This window comes from Amphiprion ocellaris, chromosome 15 (assembly GCF_022539595.1).
Source record: "Amphiprion ocellaris isolate individual 3 ecotype Okinawa chromosome 15, ASM2253959v1, whole genome shotgun sequence".
NCBI classification, from domain to species: Eukaryota; Metazoa; Chordata; class Actinopteri; family Pomacentridae; genus Amphiprion; species Amphiprion ocellaris.
Genome location: NC_072780.1, coordinates 449,352 through 466,339, shown reverse-complemented (window position 1 = coordinate 466,339; position 16,988 = coordinate 449,352). Strand labels below are relative to the sequence as shown.

The 16,988-nt window shown below is 39.0% G+C and overlaps 1 protein-coding gene across 4 annotated transcripts in view; it reads right to left on the bottom strand.

Moving 5' to 3' along the window:
• Positions 1-16,988, bottom strand: part of LOC111571070 (chromodomain-helicase-DNA-binding protein 4-like) — a 53,713-nt gene that overhangs the window by 17,686 nt on the left and 19,039 nt on the right. For all 4 annotated transcript variants that reach the window (XM_055017771.1, XM_055017770.1, XM_055017773.1 and 1 more), the window contains exons 13-32: positions 15,387-15,518; positions 14,745-14,844; positions 14,373-14,564; positions 10,295-10,495; positions 10,034-10,171; positions 9,615-9,736; positions 7,544-7,717; positions 7,297-7,438; positions 6,855-6,986; positions 6,628-6,745; positions 5,688-5,812; positions 5,487-5,579; positions 4,617-4,755; positions 4,362-4,531; positions 4,096-4,273; positions 3,353-3,442; positions 2,912-3,003; positions 2,063-2,196; positions 1,695-1,839; positions 97-250 (exon numbers count right to left, since the gene is read on the bottom strand). In XM_055017771.1, coding sequence (XP_054873746.1) covers positions 97-250; positions 1,695-1,839; positions 2,063-2,196; positions 2,912-3,003; positions 3,353-3,442; positions 4,096-4,273; positions 4,362-4,531; positions 4,617-4,755; positions 5,487-5,579; positions 5,688-5,812; positions 6,628-6,745; positions 6,855-6,986; positions 7,297-7,438; positions 7,544-7,717; positions 9,615-9,736; positions 10,034-10,171; positions 10,295-10,495; positions 14,373-14,564; positions 14,745-14,844; positions 15,387-15,518 — 2,771 coding nt within the window. The remainder of the gene's footprint in view (positions 1-96; positions 251-1,694; positions 1,840-2,062; positions 2,197-2,911; positions 3,004-3,352; positions 3,443-4,095; positions 4,274-4,361; positions 4,532-4,616; positions 4,756-5,486; positions 5,580-5,687; positions 5,813-6,627; positions 6,746-6,854; positions 6,987-7,296; positions 7,439-7,543; positions 7,718-9,614; positions 9,737-10,033; positions 10,172-10,294; positions 10,496-14,372; positions 14,565-14,744; positions 14,845-15,386; positions 15,519-16,988) is intronic.

Here is a 16,988-nt window from a genome sequence, read left to right as displayed (position 1 = left end):
GGGACCACTGTACACTGATATCTGCAGCAGCCAGGCAGGGCAGAGTGTGTGCTTGTTGGTTTAACTGTATAAAAAGTCAACCTGTGTGTGTGTTACCTGGAGCGGGTGTGTTGGGTTGTGTGTCGGCGGGGGTGCCGGTGGACGGGGTTTTTCCCGGAGAGTCGGGCTGAGCTGCAGCCCTCTTGTTCTCCTCCAACTCGGCCATCCAGGGCATCGACCACTGACCGTTGACGTGCTCGAACTCCTGAACCTGCACAGCACATCAGTTTCATTCAGTTTAACATCACTGCTCATCTGGAGAGTCAAAGCAAACACTGTCACCACGCTTCGCTTCCAAATGTTCCACATGTTTATTTTCTGCTGTCATATTTTTCCATCTAATTAACTGCTGTGTATTGTCAACAAATGGTAAACAGTCACAATGCTCCAGCTGCTCCTTTCATTCACTTAGTATTTTTTTTAAAACGCAGCAGTGAATTTCCAGAAATCACTACAGCTTCTGACACGCTGATCGAAACTTTTTAAAGATCTTTTTCACTCCAGTTCAGCTTAACTCCTATTTTACAATCACATCATTCAAACGATGACTTGTCTTCGTATGTTTCAGCACATCCCCACAGATTTACATGAAACCACTGAAGCCCAAATCAGCAAACTGACACCATTTATCAACCAGACCCAGAAAAAACAAGATTTCAGCCGTCGGAAATGGTATGGCGACTAAGCAGCCCTAGCGGAACATTGCGCTCTCTGAGTGCTTTTCTAGTTCTACGTCTTGTTTTTAAAAAATTGACAAAAATAAACTGTTTGCACCAGATTCTGCGAGCTGGATAACCAAGAATAAAGCAGTTAAAAATGTTTACTGTATGTCCTTTCTGAGCTACTGCAGAGAGAATAGTACCCGTTTGCAGCAAGTTCTCCACAAAAGAGTTTAAACAGTGTAACACACTATCACAACAATCATACTTTTAGTTCAGAGGTGCGAAACGTTTCTTAACAGCCTGTGATCAATTACAGAATCATTGCATCTATTGCAACAAGAGAGACCATATTTAGGACTACATTTTAATACTTCTGAATAGAGGTAGACCGATATATCGGCCGGCCGATATTTTGAGCCGATGTATGGACTTTTTTCAATATCGGCCATCGGCCGATATTTACAAATAAAAAGCTGATTTGTGATCAGGCACCTGTACGGGCAGCTGCCGCGACCACTTTTCCCTTAGAAGGACCCCCGGCACTGAGAGAGCGGAGCGAGTGAGCCAGGCAACAACAAGCCTAACCCTAACCACTTTCAGGTTACTTTTTAATTGTATTTTTTTGTAAACTTTAAGTATGTTTTTTATGTTATTGTACTTTTTCATTTTTTGTGTTCAATAAATGTTAGTGTTCTACTAGTGTATTTAATTTGTAATATATACATGTATATACTTTTAGTGTTTAAATTGCCTTTTGTAATCGATGTGCTTTTAAAAAAAAAAAAGGATATCGGCCTTAAAAATCGGCTTCTACAATCGGCTTTAGATATCGGCCATCGGCTGAAAATTTTTTTAAAAATCGGTATTGGCATCGGCCTTTGAAAATCCCATATCGGTCGACCTCTACTTCTGAACCCTATGAACTTCAAAACCCACCAGCTGATCTGAGCTGAAAGAAGACACAGAAGAGGCAAAACTAAAGTTTCTTTTTACCTTTTTGCGAATAAGTGACATAACACCGATGCGGGTGAGGACGTGTTGCCGTGACAACCCTTCTCTGGGGACACCGTCAGCAAAAGTCTCGGCCCCGTCGGCTCCGGGTTCACAAAGGTGACGCATGAACAGAGAGACGTAGGCTCTAAGAGAGGAAGGACAAGCAGGAGATAAAAGGGTTAATCTCCTGTAATATCAGAGAAAAAACATGATACAACTATAAAACTGTGATTTTCTTTTTATGTACTGAAAAAATGAGCTTTGTAAGAGGCTGATGGTGGAAATATTGTGCAAAAAAAGAGTGGAAACATCTGGAATCTGACCTGGAAGAATGATATTTTACTGAGAGGAGTAGCAGTGATTCTTACTTGAACTCTTTCTCAGATTTCCCTCGCAGGTCTCGAACCAGCCATTGGGTGGTGAAGGCGTCTTGAGGAGGCATCCCATAACGCATCACTGCATTCAGGAAGGCCTTTCTCTGCCGGGAATTGAAACCCAACACCTGGGAAACAGCGGGAGATCAAACGTTCACATACAGAACCTCCAGTCAAGCCTCAGGGGAAATAAAACCGCATTTCACAGTTACAGAAACACACAATAAAAAACTCTGTATGTCTGTAAACTGTCAGTCTGTGGCAGCATGAACACTGCGTGTCTGATGCAGATATTTAACCTTCGTGTCATCCTGCAATTTGAAAATGTGGGAAAAATAAGTATTTTCCCAGTGAAACTTCTGATGTCCACATTTTCAACATTTTTGGGAAATATTTGAACATTTTTTTGTGGAAAAAAGAAATGCTAAAAATGTTTCTTAAGAACATTCACAAAAAAATGAACCAAAATCCAGCGATTTTGATTTTTATGTGAATGTTCTTAAGAGAGTATTAGAAGTTTCACTGATACATATGTCATCATTTTAGGTATTTTTAGGATTTTTTTTGAAGACTTTTATTCTTTTTTTAAAATATTTACAAGAATTTTTTTGTCAAATTTGGAGGATTTTTTAAATAAAACTTTTAAGGGAAACTTTTAAGGAATTATTGGAATTTTCTTCCTGAAGGTTTTGCAAATTTTCAGAAATTTGGGGAATTTTTTTGCAGAATTTCTGAATTTTTTTCAGACAAGGAAACAATATTTTATGGCGCCCGTAAATGAAGACAACAGGAGGGTTAAGAGAAGGATATTTAACAGGCCCAAACGAGAGCTGAGCTGCTCACCTCAATGTTGCCTCCCACCCTGGCCAGCAGGGGGGGCAGTGGTTTGTCTTTGTCGTTCCTCAGGCCCTTCCTGTTCGGCCTGCGAGAGTTAGCTGCAAAGAGAAAACAGCTGTGGTGACGATACAGATAATAGCAGATACTGTACACTGAGACAACGAGCTGCATCACCCAAAATGTAACTTTTATATATTATTAACAAGTTCCTGCTTAAGGATTATTATATTATATGCTCTGAATGTATGATATTGATTCTTTGTTGGCAGCTTTTTATGGTTTCTGATCATCAAAAGACACTTAAATTATCACCTGTAAAAAACAAACAAGACTAAATAAATGCAGGACTTGCAGACTGCTACTTAAAACCAATTAATGCTTTAGAAAATAAATATCATATGGACAACATGCATATCTTAATCTTAGCAAACAAATTACAGTCCCTACCTTCTGTTCTCTCATCGAAGTCCTCGTCTCCCTCCTCTGATGCCACAGAGTAATCTGACTGGCCGTCGGACTGGTCGTCCTGCCAATCAGCTTTAAGACAAATTAAAAACACCAGTTAAATATCTATAAATGTTAACACTTCAATATCTATCATATGTAGAGCCACCATTTCTTTGCAGTAACTTGGAAAAATGTTGTACATGTTGATTCTGTTTCTTTTTTTCAAAACAAATATTTAGAAACTTCACCTTCATGATTTGTGGTAATACATCTGTGTCATAATGTCCACAACACAACGTTGCATTCTCTCTACTTCTAGTCCTGGTTGTGCTGTTTGCATAGAGGTGCAGGACTTTATACTGCAGCAAACAGCAAACCCACAGTGTGGAAGAATGTCACGACCCACTGACAGAGAGTCATCTGAGGTTTCACCTAGCTATGAAATCTGTCAAAAGCCCCTTCTTGTGATGAATTTAAGAACCTTTGCAAAAAAATACTTTTTCAGATACATGAATTATGTTTTTCCTTCGTTAAAGTTAGATCCAGACTATTAACGGATATGAAAAAAGTCAAAATAAAGCTCAGCTCATTCTTGGACATCCCTGGAACCTTAAATTTAAGCTTCAGTTGTATTTTTATTACACACACAGCTAAATTCCAGAAATGTAGACATCTCAAATACTGTCTGCTTGCAATTCAGGTTCTAAACTCCTTCAGAAAACTCAGTAAAAATGATTTCTCACCTCTGTCTTCTTGTGAGCCGTCGTTGTAGTTGACTTGCTTGCGGATACGTTTGCCTTTTCCCAGGTTTCGGGCCAGATCCTCCTGCTGTTGCTCATAATGGTGACGCAGCAGCTTCTCCCAGTAGTCTGGATCCACGCTCTCCTCCTGCTTGATGATCTCCCGCTGCACTTCCTCCTCCTGGGTAAAGACGAAGGAACGGGTTGAGAAGAAGAACAAAGCTGGATGGGTAAATTGTCACAGCAGCCCCGTGTCAGCAGGTGTTCACCTCCTCCTCCTCGTCTTTCACCACATACTGAGCCACTTTGAAGGAGCTCAGGTATTCGTTCATGCTCTGCAGCTCCGTGTCGTCTGTGGCATCCTGGTTCCTGTCCAGCAGCCGATCGATGGCCTTGTCGTCGTAGTGAATGATGCTGCTGTCCTCCTCTTTGTTTTCCCCTGAAGGCAAACATTAGCTGTTGTAACACACTTTTTTTCTCCAGTACATCTGTCCATGTGTATCTGCACTATAATCCATCCTCACCTTCTCCCTCGTCCTTGAAGAGCTCCTCTGTTCCAAACTTGAGGATGTCGTCCAGTTCCTGTTTGGACATGGAGCCGGTCTTGGATCCGAGACCAGGTCGCACCACCAGGTGAGTCAGCATCATCTTTTTCTTGGCAACCTGGACGGAGAACCAGTGAGGAAGGACAGATGAAAATGAGTTACTGTGAAATGTGGAACTGCAGCTGTTTGTTTTGACACTCGTAACTCCGAAATCTGCGTGAAGATTTGAAAGGCATGTCATTACACACACACAAAAATACAAATCTAAGCTTAAAATCTCTTTAAATCTTACAAAAACAGTTGCAATTATCGAATCATCTGTTAAGGTACGTGTCCACTAGATCTGGCAATTTCCTGCATCCCATTCATGGGCTATGTGAAACACACCGCATTGCATGCTGGTCTGGTTGCGGTGCGTCTCCCCGCAGCTCATTTGCATAAACTAGACTCGACTTCTACTTTATGCAATTTCGATGCGGCGTGCGAAGATCCGACGCATCGTGAAACTTTCGTCAAACATCTAAACCGGCCATCAGTGAACTAAAACCAGGACAGATTCAGCTGCTGCACAGATTATTTCTCACCTCAAACGTTTTCAGAAATACTTTTCACTGAACTGTTTTTGTAATAAAGGAGAAAGTCGCGACCGAGCCGCCATGTTGGTCCGACTTGAAATCCAGGAGCAGACAGCTCCCGAGTCTATTTTCAGATGCGATGCGTCTACATGCGGGAGAAATGCATCTAGTGGACACGCAGCAGTAGGAAACACACGCTAAAGGCCAAAGAATAAAGATGTTCTATAGGCCTCAGACTGAACAACACTAAGTGCAATACATCTGTCGTGTTTACCTGAGTAATCCTCTCCTCCACTGATGCCTTGGTGACGAAGCGATAGATCATCACCTTCTTGTTTTGACCGATACGATGAGCTCTGCTGAAGGCCTGAACGCGAACAAGGAGGAAAACAAGATGCACATTTCAATAACGTAAAGAAGCAGTTTTAACTCCTGTTTAATATGAAATTTAAGAGTGACAGCGATCCTGCTGTACCTGGATATCATTGTGAGGATTCCAGTCGGAGTCATAGATGATGACAGTGTCGGCGGTGGCCAGATTGATACCCAAACCTCCGGCCCTCGTCGACAGCAGGAAGGCAAACTGTTGAGCGCCAGGAGCTGAGGGATGAAGATGGTAAATAAGGCAGAAAAAGCTCAAAAAGGGCAGTTTACAGGTTTTCTAAAATTCTAAAAGACTGAAGAGGTTTATTGTCTAAAGCAGAGGTGTAAAACATGCGGCCTGCAGGCCAAAAGTGGTCCTCCAGAGGGTCCAATCTGGTCCTCAAAGTGTAAAAATTCCAGAGAAGACATTAACTGCAGATTGTAAATTAGTAAAACTATAAATTTAAAATCATTTCTAGACCATGACAAGTTGTTTGGATCATAAAGTAAAATACTAGATTGTTCATTGTTCTTTAGTTGTTTTGTGTCTCATTTTTGTAATATTTTACCATGTTTTTGTTGTTTTTGTCTATTTTTGTCTGACTTTTGTTGCTAGTCTCATGCTTTTGTTGCTTTGTTTCTCCCTTTGTTGTTTTGCATCTCATTTTTGGAATATTTTGTTTTCTTTTGGGTTGTTTTTTTGTCATTCCGATCATGAATCATTGTCCTTTTGTCATTTGGTGTCTCATTTCATAATATTTTGTCTTGTTTTTGGTCTGACAAAAATATTTTTTGCACTAAAACAAAGGGAAAAATTTGAAGCTGTTGTTATTCATAGGTTACTAGTCTCTGATTTGAATGGTCCGGCCCACTTCAGATCAAATTGGGCTGAATGTGGTCCCTGAACTAAAATGAGTTTGACACCCCTGTTCCAAAGCTTAGAGTGTGAACTGATGTGTCAATGAGCATAGCAACCAGAGGCGCTACAATAAAGTGAAGAAGAATGAAAAAGGGAGAAATAAATGTAGAAGGTAGTTTGTTTTTAGTCTCACCATTGAAACGGTCAATAGCTTCCTGTCTCATCCCTCCTGTGATTCCTCCATCAATCCTCTCGTATTTGTAGCCCTCATTCTCCAGGAAGTCCTCCAGCAGGTCCAACATCTTGGTCATCTGAAAAATAAAGAGGAGATGCTTTGTTAATATGTATAAAAACTACAAAAAAACTGATATTCAAGCAAATGTAACTGTAGCATCAGAGTGTTCATGAAGCGTCTCTTACCTGAGAGAAGACCAGCACTCTGTGGCCGCCCTCCTTCAGCTTCCTCATCATCTTCTGCAGTAGCAGCAGTTTCCCAGCAGCCTTTGTGAGAGCGGCTCCATCATACATCCCGTTGGGCATCTTTGGAGCTTCCTGTTTGGAGTGACCAATCAAAAGTTAAGGTTTGAAAAACGGTGAGATGACAGCAGAGAAATTCTGTCTAAAAAGAATATTTAGACAAAAATCTTTTCTAAAATGAAAACTGACTCCAGTTAAATCACAGTAAACACATTTTTTTGATGAATATTTACATTGAGGTAAATTATTCATTAGTTATGTCTTTAGTGTCCTGTCACAGCTTTTCCTGATGAATTAAACGACGTATTTTTCTGTATTACTAGAGAAATCAATGAACCCCAAGTTTAAATCAAATAATGGTTTATCCCTGGTGTTTGGGTCGTACCATTGCAGCTGCAGGGAAGAGGTAGGGGTGGTTGCAGCACTTCTTAAGATCCATGACGACGTTGAGCAGAGAAACCTGATTTCCGCCTCCTTTGGTGTTTAGGGCCTCAAAGTTTTTCGTCAGAATAAATTTGTAGTATTTCCTGCAATACAAACATTGAGCCTCATTTTCAGTCCATCCTCAACTTTCAAAGATCGGTGAGATCTACAAAGACCCTCGTAGCACTCGCTCTGCCCTCCTGACTCACTTCTGCATGGGGCTGAGCTCCACTCTGACGATGAGTTCAGTCTTGGAGGGCATGTGTTTGAAGACGTCAGCCTTCAGCCTCCTGAGCATGTGTGGACCCAGCATGTCATGCAGCTTCTTGATCTGGTCCTCCTTAGCGATGTCGGCAAACTCCTCCAGAAAGACCTCCAACTTGCTGCAAATGAAGATGCAGACAGGTGAGCTATTGTGTGGAGGGATTGTATTTTGGTAGCTGCTGTGAACGTGTCTGTTTTGGGTCATTGGTCAGGCCTCGTATGTGGACTCTTTGTTCCTTGGTGCTGAATTTACAACTTAATACCAAATCTGTTCTGTTTTAGTAAGCAATTTGTGTCCTGACATTTTATTACTGAACACGACCAGCCAGAGTGCTTTTCATAGTCGGTGTGATGCAGCTTCATTTGAGTGTTGGGTGGTTGAGATTACAGTTGAAACAATCAGTTCTTTATGATAAATCAGTCCCTCCAGGAATTCACAATGTTGCGATCACAATTAATTCAACCAACCTACGTGAATAAGTAAGAAATTCATCACTCAGGTAACCACTGTGTTTCTACTATGTGTATGACAAAAAAGTTCTTGAATTCTACGCAACCTTGCAATTTTGTCCAATCATCGCAACTTTTCTGCAATTTTGTCCCGCCTCCCGTGACTTCCACCAATCATAGCAGTCCCCAGCGCAAACGTAATGCACGTACGTCACCGAACTCACTTCCTCATTTATGATTCTAATGTCTCTCATTTACCAACAAAAACTACTGCTAAAGACTGTGAAAAACAATTCCCTGATGTTCTTCACCAAAGCGGAGCTGAACTGTTTTACACCCATGGAATATTGTGGTGGAAAACAAACGAAAACCATCGACTGATAAACACTTTTCTACCACAAACATATCAGAAGGTCTGAAAGGAGCGGAAACAGACCAGACAGATCACCGTGATGGAAGCTGTTGATCCAGATCTGTTGGAGCTCTGAAACAATGAAGGGAAGTTAGATTCATTGACAGATATGTCCAAATATGATTCATTCAATAGTAAATGATCATTTAGTGCCTTAAATCCACCAACCACTTCCTGTTAAACCAGTATCTGGCTGCTGCTAGTTTCCCACCGTGGTGCACCAGCTGGTGGAAATGGGTTGGAGTGTTAAAGAATTAGCTTAGGAAGAAATATTGGCAATTAAAATGTTGAAACATGTTCTAAAAGCTGAAGAAATGCAATTTTTTTTACGAACTGTCACTGTCTCCCACAATTTCATTGCAACAAATATGCTTAAAACATCGCAACTTACATCACTACTTTTTTAGAAAAGCTGCCACTAATTCAGGCATTATAGGACGCAACAATCTCGAAAAACACCCACAAAATCCTGGAGGGACTGACAAAACGGTCACAACATACAATCTAAGCGTTAATGAGAAGTTAAAAACAATGGAGTAACAGAGCAAGCACATTTCTGCTTAACAAATTTACAAAGCTTTGTTTTTTCCCCTTAAATTTCTGGACAACTTTAACCCTGCAAAACCTCTCAAAGTACAGAAATAAACCAAACTGAGAGGGGATCGAGATATACAATCTGTATATGAATTGTTTTAAAGGACTGTGTCAAGAAAAACATTGAAGAAAATTTTGATGTACAAGCATGAGAAAACAATGTCCACCACCCATGTCCAGTAAGGCTTGCTTGTGCTGTAAAAACTGTTTAATTAATCTTTAGAAGGTCTACAAGGCTATTTCCAGGTTCATTTCATCACCTTTACTTCTAGGCTCTTGGTAATTTTAAGGACTAGTCATACATGATGTATGTTGTTTAATTCAGAAAAGCCTCGCCTAATCAGATCTTCCATTAGCTGATACCCTTTTAATATTGGTCTTTATGTCAAGGGAAAATTAGGCAATATTAGAACCGTGTTGGTGGGATACTGATTTAGAAACCCAAAAAAGGTACGTGTTAAGTGCCTAGCAGAAATTAATGTAATCACACACAGTAGCCTGCTTGCAGAGATCCACCGTCAATACAGACAAAAAGTGAAATCATTAACAGCCAGACTTACCTGAACCTCTCAGGTGTGAGGAAGTTGAGCAGGTGGAAAAGCTCCTCCAGGTTGTTTTGCAGAGGAGTTCCAGTTAGCAGCAGTTTGTGCTGCAGAGGATAGTTGTTCAACACCCTGAAAAACTGAAGCAGAGGAAACAACATGCTTACAACAGCTTATGGTCCCGTGTGGTTTTACAAACAGTTGCACGGCAGTTTTACTACAGCGGTTTAGAGGAAATAAGCTTGTAAACAGAGATTCAGACAATAAAGCTTCCGATTCAATCATGTATCAAAGCAGGGCGTGAGTTTTTATAGTTAAGTACATGTATTGCCTGCTTCATTCTTACAGCAGTACAAAAATAATGCAGAATGGGTCACTTGAAAATTCCTGAGTTGCTTATTCTGAAGTTCCTATATTTTGCTTGTGTGTGTGCGTACCTTGGACTGGTTGTTCTTCAGCCTGTGAGCTTCGTCCACCACCAGACAAGCCCAGTCGATGGAGCCCAGGATGGCCATGTCGATGGTGATCAGCTCGTAGGACGTCAGCAGAACGTGGAATTTGATGGATGAGTCTTTCTGTTAGATGGAATCAACACCAAAGACCTTTAATTCAAGTTTTAACCCAAATGTTCTCGCATTAAACCAGAAATTCTTTATGAGTTTCCATTCCCGCCTTCATTCACTGCCATGTCCTCTCACCTTCATCCTGGAGGCCTTCTTCCCTCCTCGGATGGCGTTGTCCTCGAAGGAGAACTCGTTTTCCCTGATGACGGCTCTGCTGTCCTTGTCTCCAACGTATGTCACCACATACATGTCGGGTGCCCACATCTCAAACTCTCTCTCCCAGTTGATGATGGTGGACAGCGGGGCGCTGACCAGGAACGGTCCCTTGGAGTGACCCTGAAGGTGGAGAGAGGAGATCACTAGAACACATCCTACAGACCAGCAGCTATAAGCTTCAGTAAATACACTGGATGTTCACATCTCTGCAACATGACAAAATTACAGGACGTTTTATGAATGAATGAATGGTTTTATTTCGGTTACAAAATTATAGTACAAAAACTTCATTTTATGCGTTCAAAAAATATATTATACATTCTTGCAAGAATTTCCTCCCCCCCCCCAAAAAAAGAAAGAGGATCAAAAAGAAAGGAAAAAAGACAAAAAAACAGACAAAACAAAAACAGAAAATAATCAAACAAAAAAATATACATATATATACAATAACATATATTCACATATCTATACATGTACACATACATACATACACACACACACACATATATATATATATATATATATATATATATATATATATATATATATATATATATATATATATATATATATATATATACATACATATACACATACATATATATATACATATACATATACATACATACATATACACATACACATATTCTTCCCTTTCCCACCGCCTTCTACTCCCCCCCCTCCCCTTTTCTTTTTACGAGTTCTGTAACCGAAACAAGGAATAGGCAGAAGCCAAGGCTTATTTTGCCTATCCTGTACAATCCATAGAATCCCCCAGCAAATCAGTAATACATGAAATAAAAGACAAAAAGAAAAAAACAAAACAAGACTTTACTCTAAATTGTTCTTCTTATCATTTCACGTCAGTCATTTTACATTGTAATCCTGGATTATTTTGCCTTTCAGTGCTTTTTTGAAACTCACCAAAGATCTACACAGTTTCAACTCATCACTAAGTCCATTCCATAAAATAACCCCCAAATGTGAAACACATCTGTATTTAACATTAGTTCTTATATGACCTCTTTCAAAGATACCCTGTCCTCTTAAATTATAATTTTTTTCTCTTAATTTAAAAAATTGTTGAATACAGGTAGGAAGACTTTTATTCTTTACACGAAATAGTATTTCTAATGTTCTTAAATATACAATATCTAAAAATTTCAAGGTGCAAGATTCTATAAATGGTTTATTAGTAGTTTCACAGTAGGAAGATTTATTTATTATTCTAATAACTCTTTTCCAGAGTTTAATTATAGGGTCTATATATGTTCTATATGTATTTCCCCAAACCTCAACACAATATGTCATATATGGCATTATAAGTGAGAAATACAAAATACGCAGACCTTTCTTCTTCAAAAAATCCCTAGTTTCATAAATAATACCAATACTTTTAGATAATTTCTGTTTTATATATTCTATATGTGGCCTCCAACTGAGTTTATAATCTAAAATTACTCCCAAGAATTTGGTTTCATATACTCTTTCAATTTTAACTCCATTTAGGATTAATTGAGTTTCACAATTAGCCCTAACACCACCAAATACCATAAATTTGGTTTTATTTTCGTTTAATGATAACTTATTGATATTAAACCATTCCTTTAACCTAATCAACTCTTTTTCTACTGTTGTCAACAATTCCTTAATGTCTGGTCCTGAACTAACTAAATTTGTATCATCTGCAAATATAATAAATTTCAACTTATTAAGTACTGTACCTATATCATTCAAATAAAGTATAAATAACTTAGGTCCTAATACTGAACCCTGTGGAACGCCACAGGTTACTTTCTAAAATGTGACACAGCATTGTTAAATTTTACATACTGAAACCTATTATTTAAGTAACTTCTTATCCAGTTTAGTGTAACACCTCTTATACCATAACGCTCCAATTTCTGCAGAAGTAAGGAATGATTAATTGTGTCGAACGCTTTACGCAAGTCCACAAAAACTCCTACAGCATATTGTTTCTTGTCAATAGCTGTAGATATATTTTCTACTAATTCCATCACTGCTAAGGATGTTGATCGGTTACTCCTAAACCCATATTGATGGTCACTCAGTAACTCATATTTCTCCATGAAAGCATCCAGTCTATTTACAAACAGTTTCTCAAGTATTTTTGAAAACTGAGGCAGCAAAGACACGGGTCTGTAATTTGATAAAATGTGTTTGTCACCATGCAGAGAATTTGGATAGAAGTGCTTGATTAGATTCTTCGTCACCCCAAAGCAGAAAGCACACTTTCCAGGAGAGGACCCTGAATGTTGGAGACTGTGTGGGAGTCAGAATGCAAACCTTCGGCATGTTTTTTGGGAATGTCCAGCTATAAAAAATTTCTGGACAGAGATACACAAAACAATGGAAGAAATATTCAACACTAAAATACCATTTCAATGTAATATTTTCATCTTAGGAAATGCTGATATTCAATCAGGATACTCCAATAAATATCTATCTGGTGTTCAGATATTTGCTGGCAAAAAGTGTATAAACCAGGTACTGGCTGGCACCCGATTCCCCCACAAAGAAGGAATGGATAAAAGTTGTTCATGAAATTAACATAATGAAAAAAATTACTTTCTCAGTCCGTTTACAAATTAACACATTTATAAAATTATGGTCAAAATAGGTTTCATACGTGCAGCTTTCACAACCACACCCTCCATAGCTGACACATTTGTGCATCCTTAGTGGATGGGTGGACAAAACTGGATGGATGGAATACTGCTTGACCTTTATTTAAAAAAGGGACACTTTTGGTGCTCTATTATTTATTAGTTTATTAATTTTTCTTTCTCATAATGGACAAAGCAATGCAAGCACCCTGTTTCTAAGCACTTTTGTCGACTTCGTAAAATAGTTTTTATGACTTGTTTGAGACTATATCATGAAAAGAAAAAAGGACAAAGAGAAGAAAAGAGATTCAAGTTGCGCTCTACATTCTGAATACTTGTGAAAGGCTACTTTGAGTGTACTTGAAGTCTATGTTGTTATCCTTTGAAAATAAAGAACTGGGGGAAAAAAATCCAGGATTTTTCAGCTGAAATGCAGGCTGTGTTTACACAGCAGAAAGGAGACAAGTACAGAAAAAACTGAAATGTAAGTAGCAAAATATCAACTGTATGTCAAGTCTCCAACCTTATTTCCTCAGTAACAAATGTAGATACAACACTTAGCAAATTACTGGACATGTCGATTCCACGTTTTTCAATTTTTGGATAATTATCAAAGAAAATGAACCTTTGTTTTTCTTTTTTATATGATTTGTAACCTAAATGTCTCATAAAGCACAGAAGACATTTTAAGTTCAATTAAAATTGAGCAAACAAGGAAGAAAAATGCAGCAGCAGCACTAAACCACATTAAAACACGTGTAGAGATCAAAACAAACATAAATGCTGGTAAATCCAGAACGAAAACATAAAAACGTGATTTATAAAGTTTAAAAATCAGCACACTAAGTTATAGGATCTCCTGTGGCTCTGGCAGGAAGTGTATTCTGGCCTCCCACCTTTAGGTGGCAGCAGCCGCACACATGAGGAGTGTCTGAATGTTTACTGTTTGAGATCCAACTTAATGTCGTCAGATTTCACCTGACTTATACAAAATGGCTGGATGGCTCCTGACCAATAGGACGGCAGCTACCTACAGACTACCACAGCCACACACAAAGAAGTTCAGGAACGACTGTGAGCCAATAACTGCATCAAAAATGTCAAATTAACTCTTTTTAAACTTAATATGACATTAATTCAATAAAGATGACAACAAGGACAAACTTTAAATTCTTAATTTAATCCTCATTTTGTGTTGAGCTGATGTAGAAGCTCGGATTTCCAACAAACCGGTTGAGAATAAGCACTTCCACAGCATTATACCACAAAACCAGTGTATATAGTTTCATTGTGTGTGGCCCCTGAGGGAGCACAACACGTCTTTACAACAGAGACACACACACACAACACAGCATCTCACAGCTACGCACCTCTTTATACAGCGAGTAGAGAAAGACGGCAGTCTGGACCGTCTTTCCCAAACCCATCTCGTCGGCCAGGATGGTGTCAGTGCCCTGAGCCCAGGAGAACCGCAGCCAGTTGAGTCCCTCCAGCTGGTAGGGATGCAGCGTCCCCCCAGTGCTGTCCAGGTACTCCGGCTGACGCTCAAACTTTATGGTCGGCTGGAAACACAGACACAAAGTTAGACAAGGACAGATCAATGTTACGTAAGTTAGAGGGCAACTTTGCAAAAAAAAAAGATAAAGCTCAACATCTAACTTTTTTAGCTATCAAGCAGTGTCACAAAGTGGCAGGTGCATTGTGGGTACATATACATATAAAAGTCATCAGTTTTGACTTACATCTACCACTGGGTTCTCAGGAGGTCTGTCTGGACGCTTCACTCTTCCTTTCACCTTGATCTTCTTCCCAGGTTTGCCGTCTTCTCCCATCATCAGCTCTCTGAAACAAAAAAGTGTGAGTTTGAGGCTGCACTAGAGGCGCTTTTCCACTAGCATCTACTCAGCTCGACTCAGTTTAGGTCGTTTTTCATTACAACTGAGTACCACTTCATGGTGGGTGGAGTCGTCATAGCACGGTGGCCCGGAAGTTCCTTAACGTCATTTGTGTGCGACACAAACGCGACACAACAATGGAGGATATTGAGGTGATAGTAAACCTGCTGCTCGGTCTGTGGCTTTTTGTCAGATTCGAAGTAAAAGAAGAGGGTCAGAGAAAGCACCATCGCTGTTGCCAGTTTTTGTTAAAAATGGCGGGTTTGGTTTTCGTGAAGGAGTCGCTCTCGTGTGTCGTCACTCCCTGTCCAATCAGTGGCCTGCACTCTGCAGACGTCACATTATCGGCTCGACTCAGCTCACTGGGAACCCCGGCTGAGTAGGAACTAAAATAGCACTACGTCCTAATAGAAAACCCCACAAACCAAGTCGAGTAGATACTAGTGGAAAAGAGCCATAGATGTCGACATCGTGCTGAACTAGTCTTACCTGTGATTCCAATACTGCACTTTGTAGGGGTCAAACTCAGGTACGTCCATGTCCTCGGCCTCCCAGGTTGCCTGGTCGTACGCCAGTTCTCTCCACTTGATCAGGTAGTGGACGTTGTTCTTCCTGTCCACACTGGGGGGGGATCTCATTTTAATTCAAGTCATTTTCAGGTTTGTTACATGGTTCACTCCATAACTGTAAGCGTGACATAAATATCTAAAACAGTAAAACAAAATCCAACAGGACTTGTGTTGAACTGTTTTTGGATAAAAGCGTGTGCTGGAATTCATGTCATGGTTAAACCTCTGAACTCCACAACTGCCAGTGGGTTGAAAGGCATGAATCACCAAAATTACACCATTCGTCATGGCCAGGAAGTGTGAAAACACAAAGAATTGTTGGATAGTGAAAAGTCCTCGAACCACTCATCCAGTGATGTGCCATTTGGTTTGGGAGGCTTAACCAAATCGAAGCTTAGAATTTTGATATTTCATTCTACATGTAACGAAAACTTAAAATTTTTTGCTCTATGAACGAAAACATTACTGACTTAGCTACAGGAGAGCAGAGAGAAGAGATATAAATATATATATATATTATTACACAATTAGTTAAATATATAGAACATGTGGAGCAACCACTTTTGTCAGGATTGGTAACTTATGTGGGCACTTGGACAATAATGGACATATTTCTGTTTTTTTTTTACATTTTTGTAAAATTAATGAACTTTTTCCCTCTCTTATTGTGATTTCTGGCATTATAACTGTGTCTTACTGCACTTTTGAGCTCCATAGTTGTACTGTTTCCATAAAGGTACAGGACTTTCTATTGCAGTGAAGAATGAATAAAAATGTGACAGGACCAAAAACCACCCAATAACTGCTCGGAGCTCATAGCGTTAAAAAACAAAAAAGCTTTCCTGCAATGTACTAACTCAAAATGAAACAGCTGGTCAGCATTAACCCTCCTGTTGTCTTCATTTACGGGCACCAAAAAATAATGTTTCCTTGTCTCAAAAAAATCCAAAAATTCAGCAAAAAAAATTCACAAAATTTCAGAAAATTTGGCAAAACCTTTAGGAAGAAAATTCCAGTAATTCCTTAAAAGTTTCCTTTCAAAGTTTTATTTAAAAAAAAAATAAATTAAAAAATCCCCCAAATTTGGCAAGAAAATTCTCATAAATATATAAAAAAAAGTAAAAATCTTCCAAAAAAAATCCTAAAAATATCTGAAGTGATTACATATATATCAGTAAAACTTCTAATATTTTCTTTAAGAACATTCACATAAAAATCAACCAAAATCCAGCGAAATTCACTGGATTTTGGTTGATATTTTTGTGAATGTTCTTAAAGAAATTTTTTTTTTAGCATTTCTTTTTTCCACCAAAAAATGTTTAGAAATTTCCCAAAAATGTTGCAAATGTGGACATCAGAACTTTCACTGTGAAAAAAATTTTTTCCCCACATTTTCAAACTTCAAAATGGGTCAATTTTGACCTGCAAGACAACACGAGGGTTAATAAATATTCCTAAAAAAGATGTAATGAAAATAGGTTTATATCTATTAATGACAGATGGATGCCAAGGGAAAAAATAT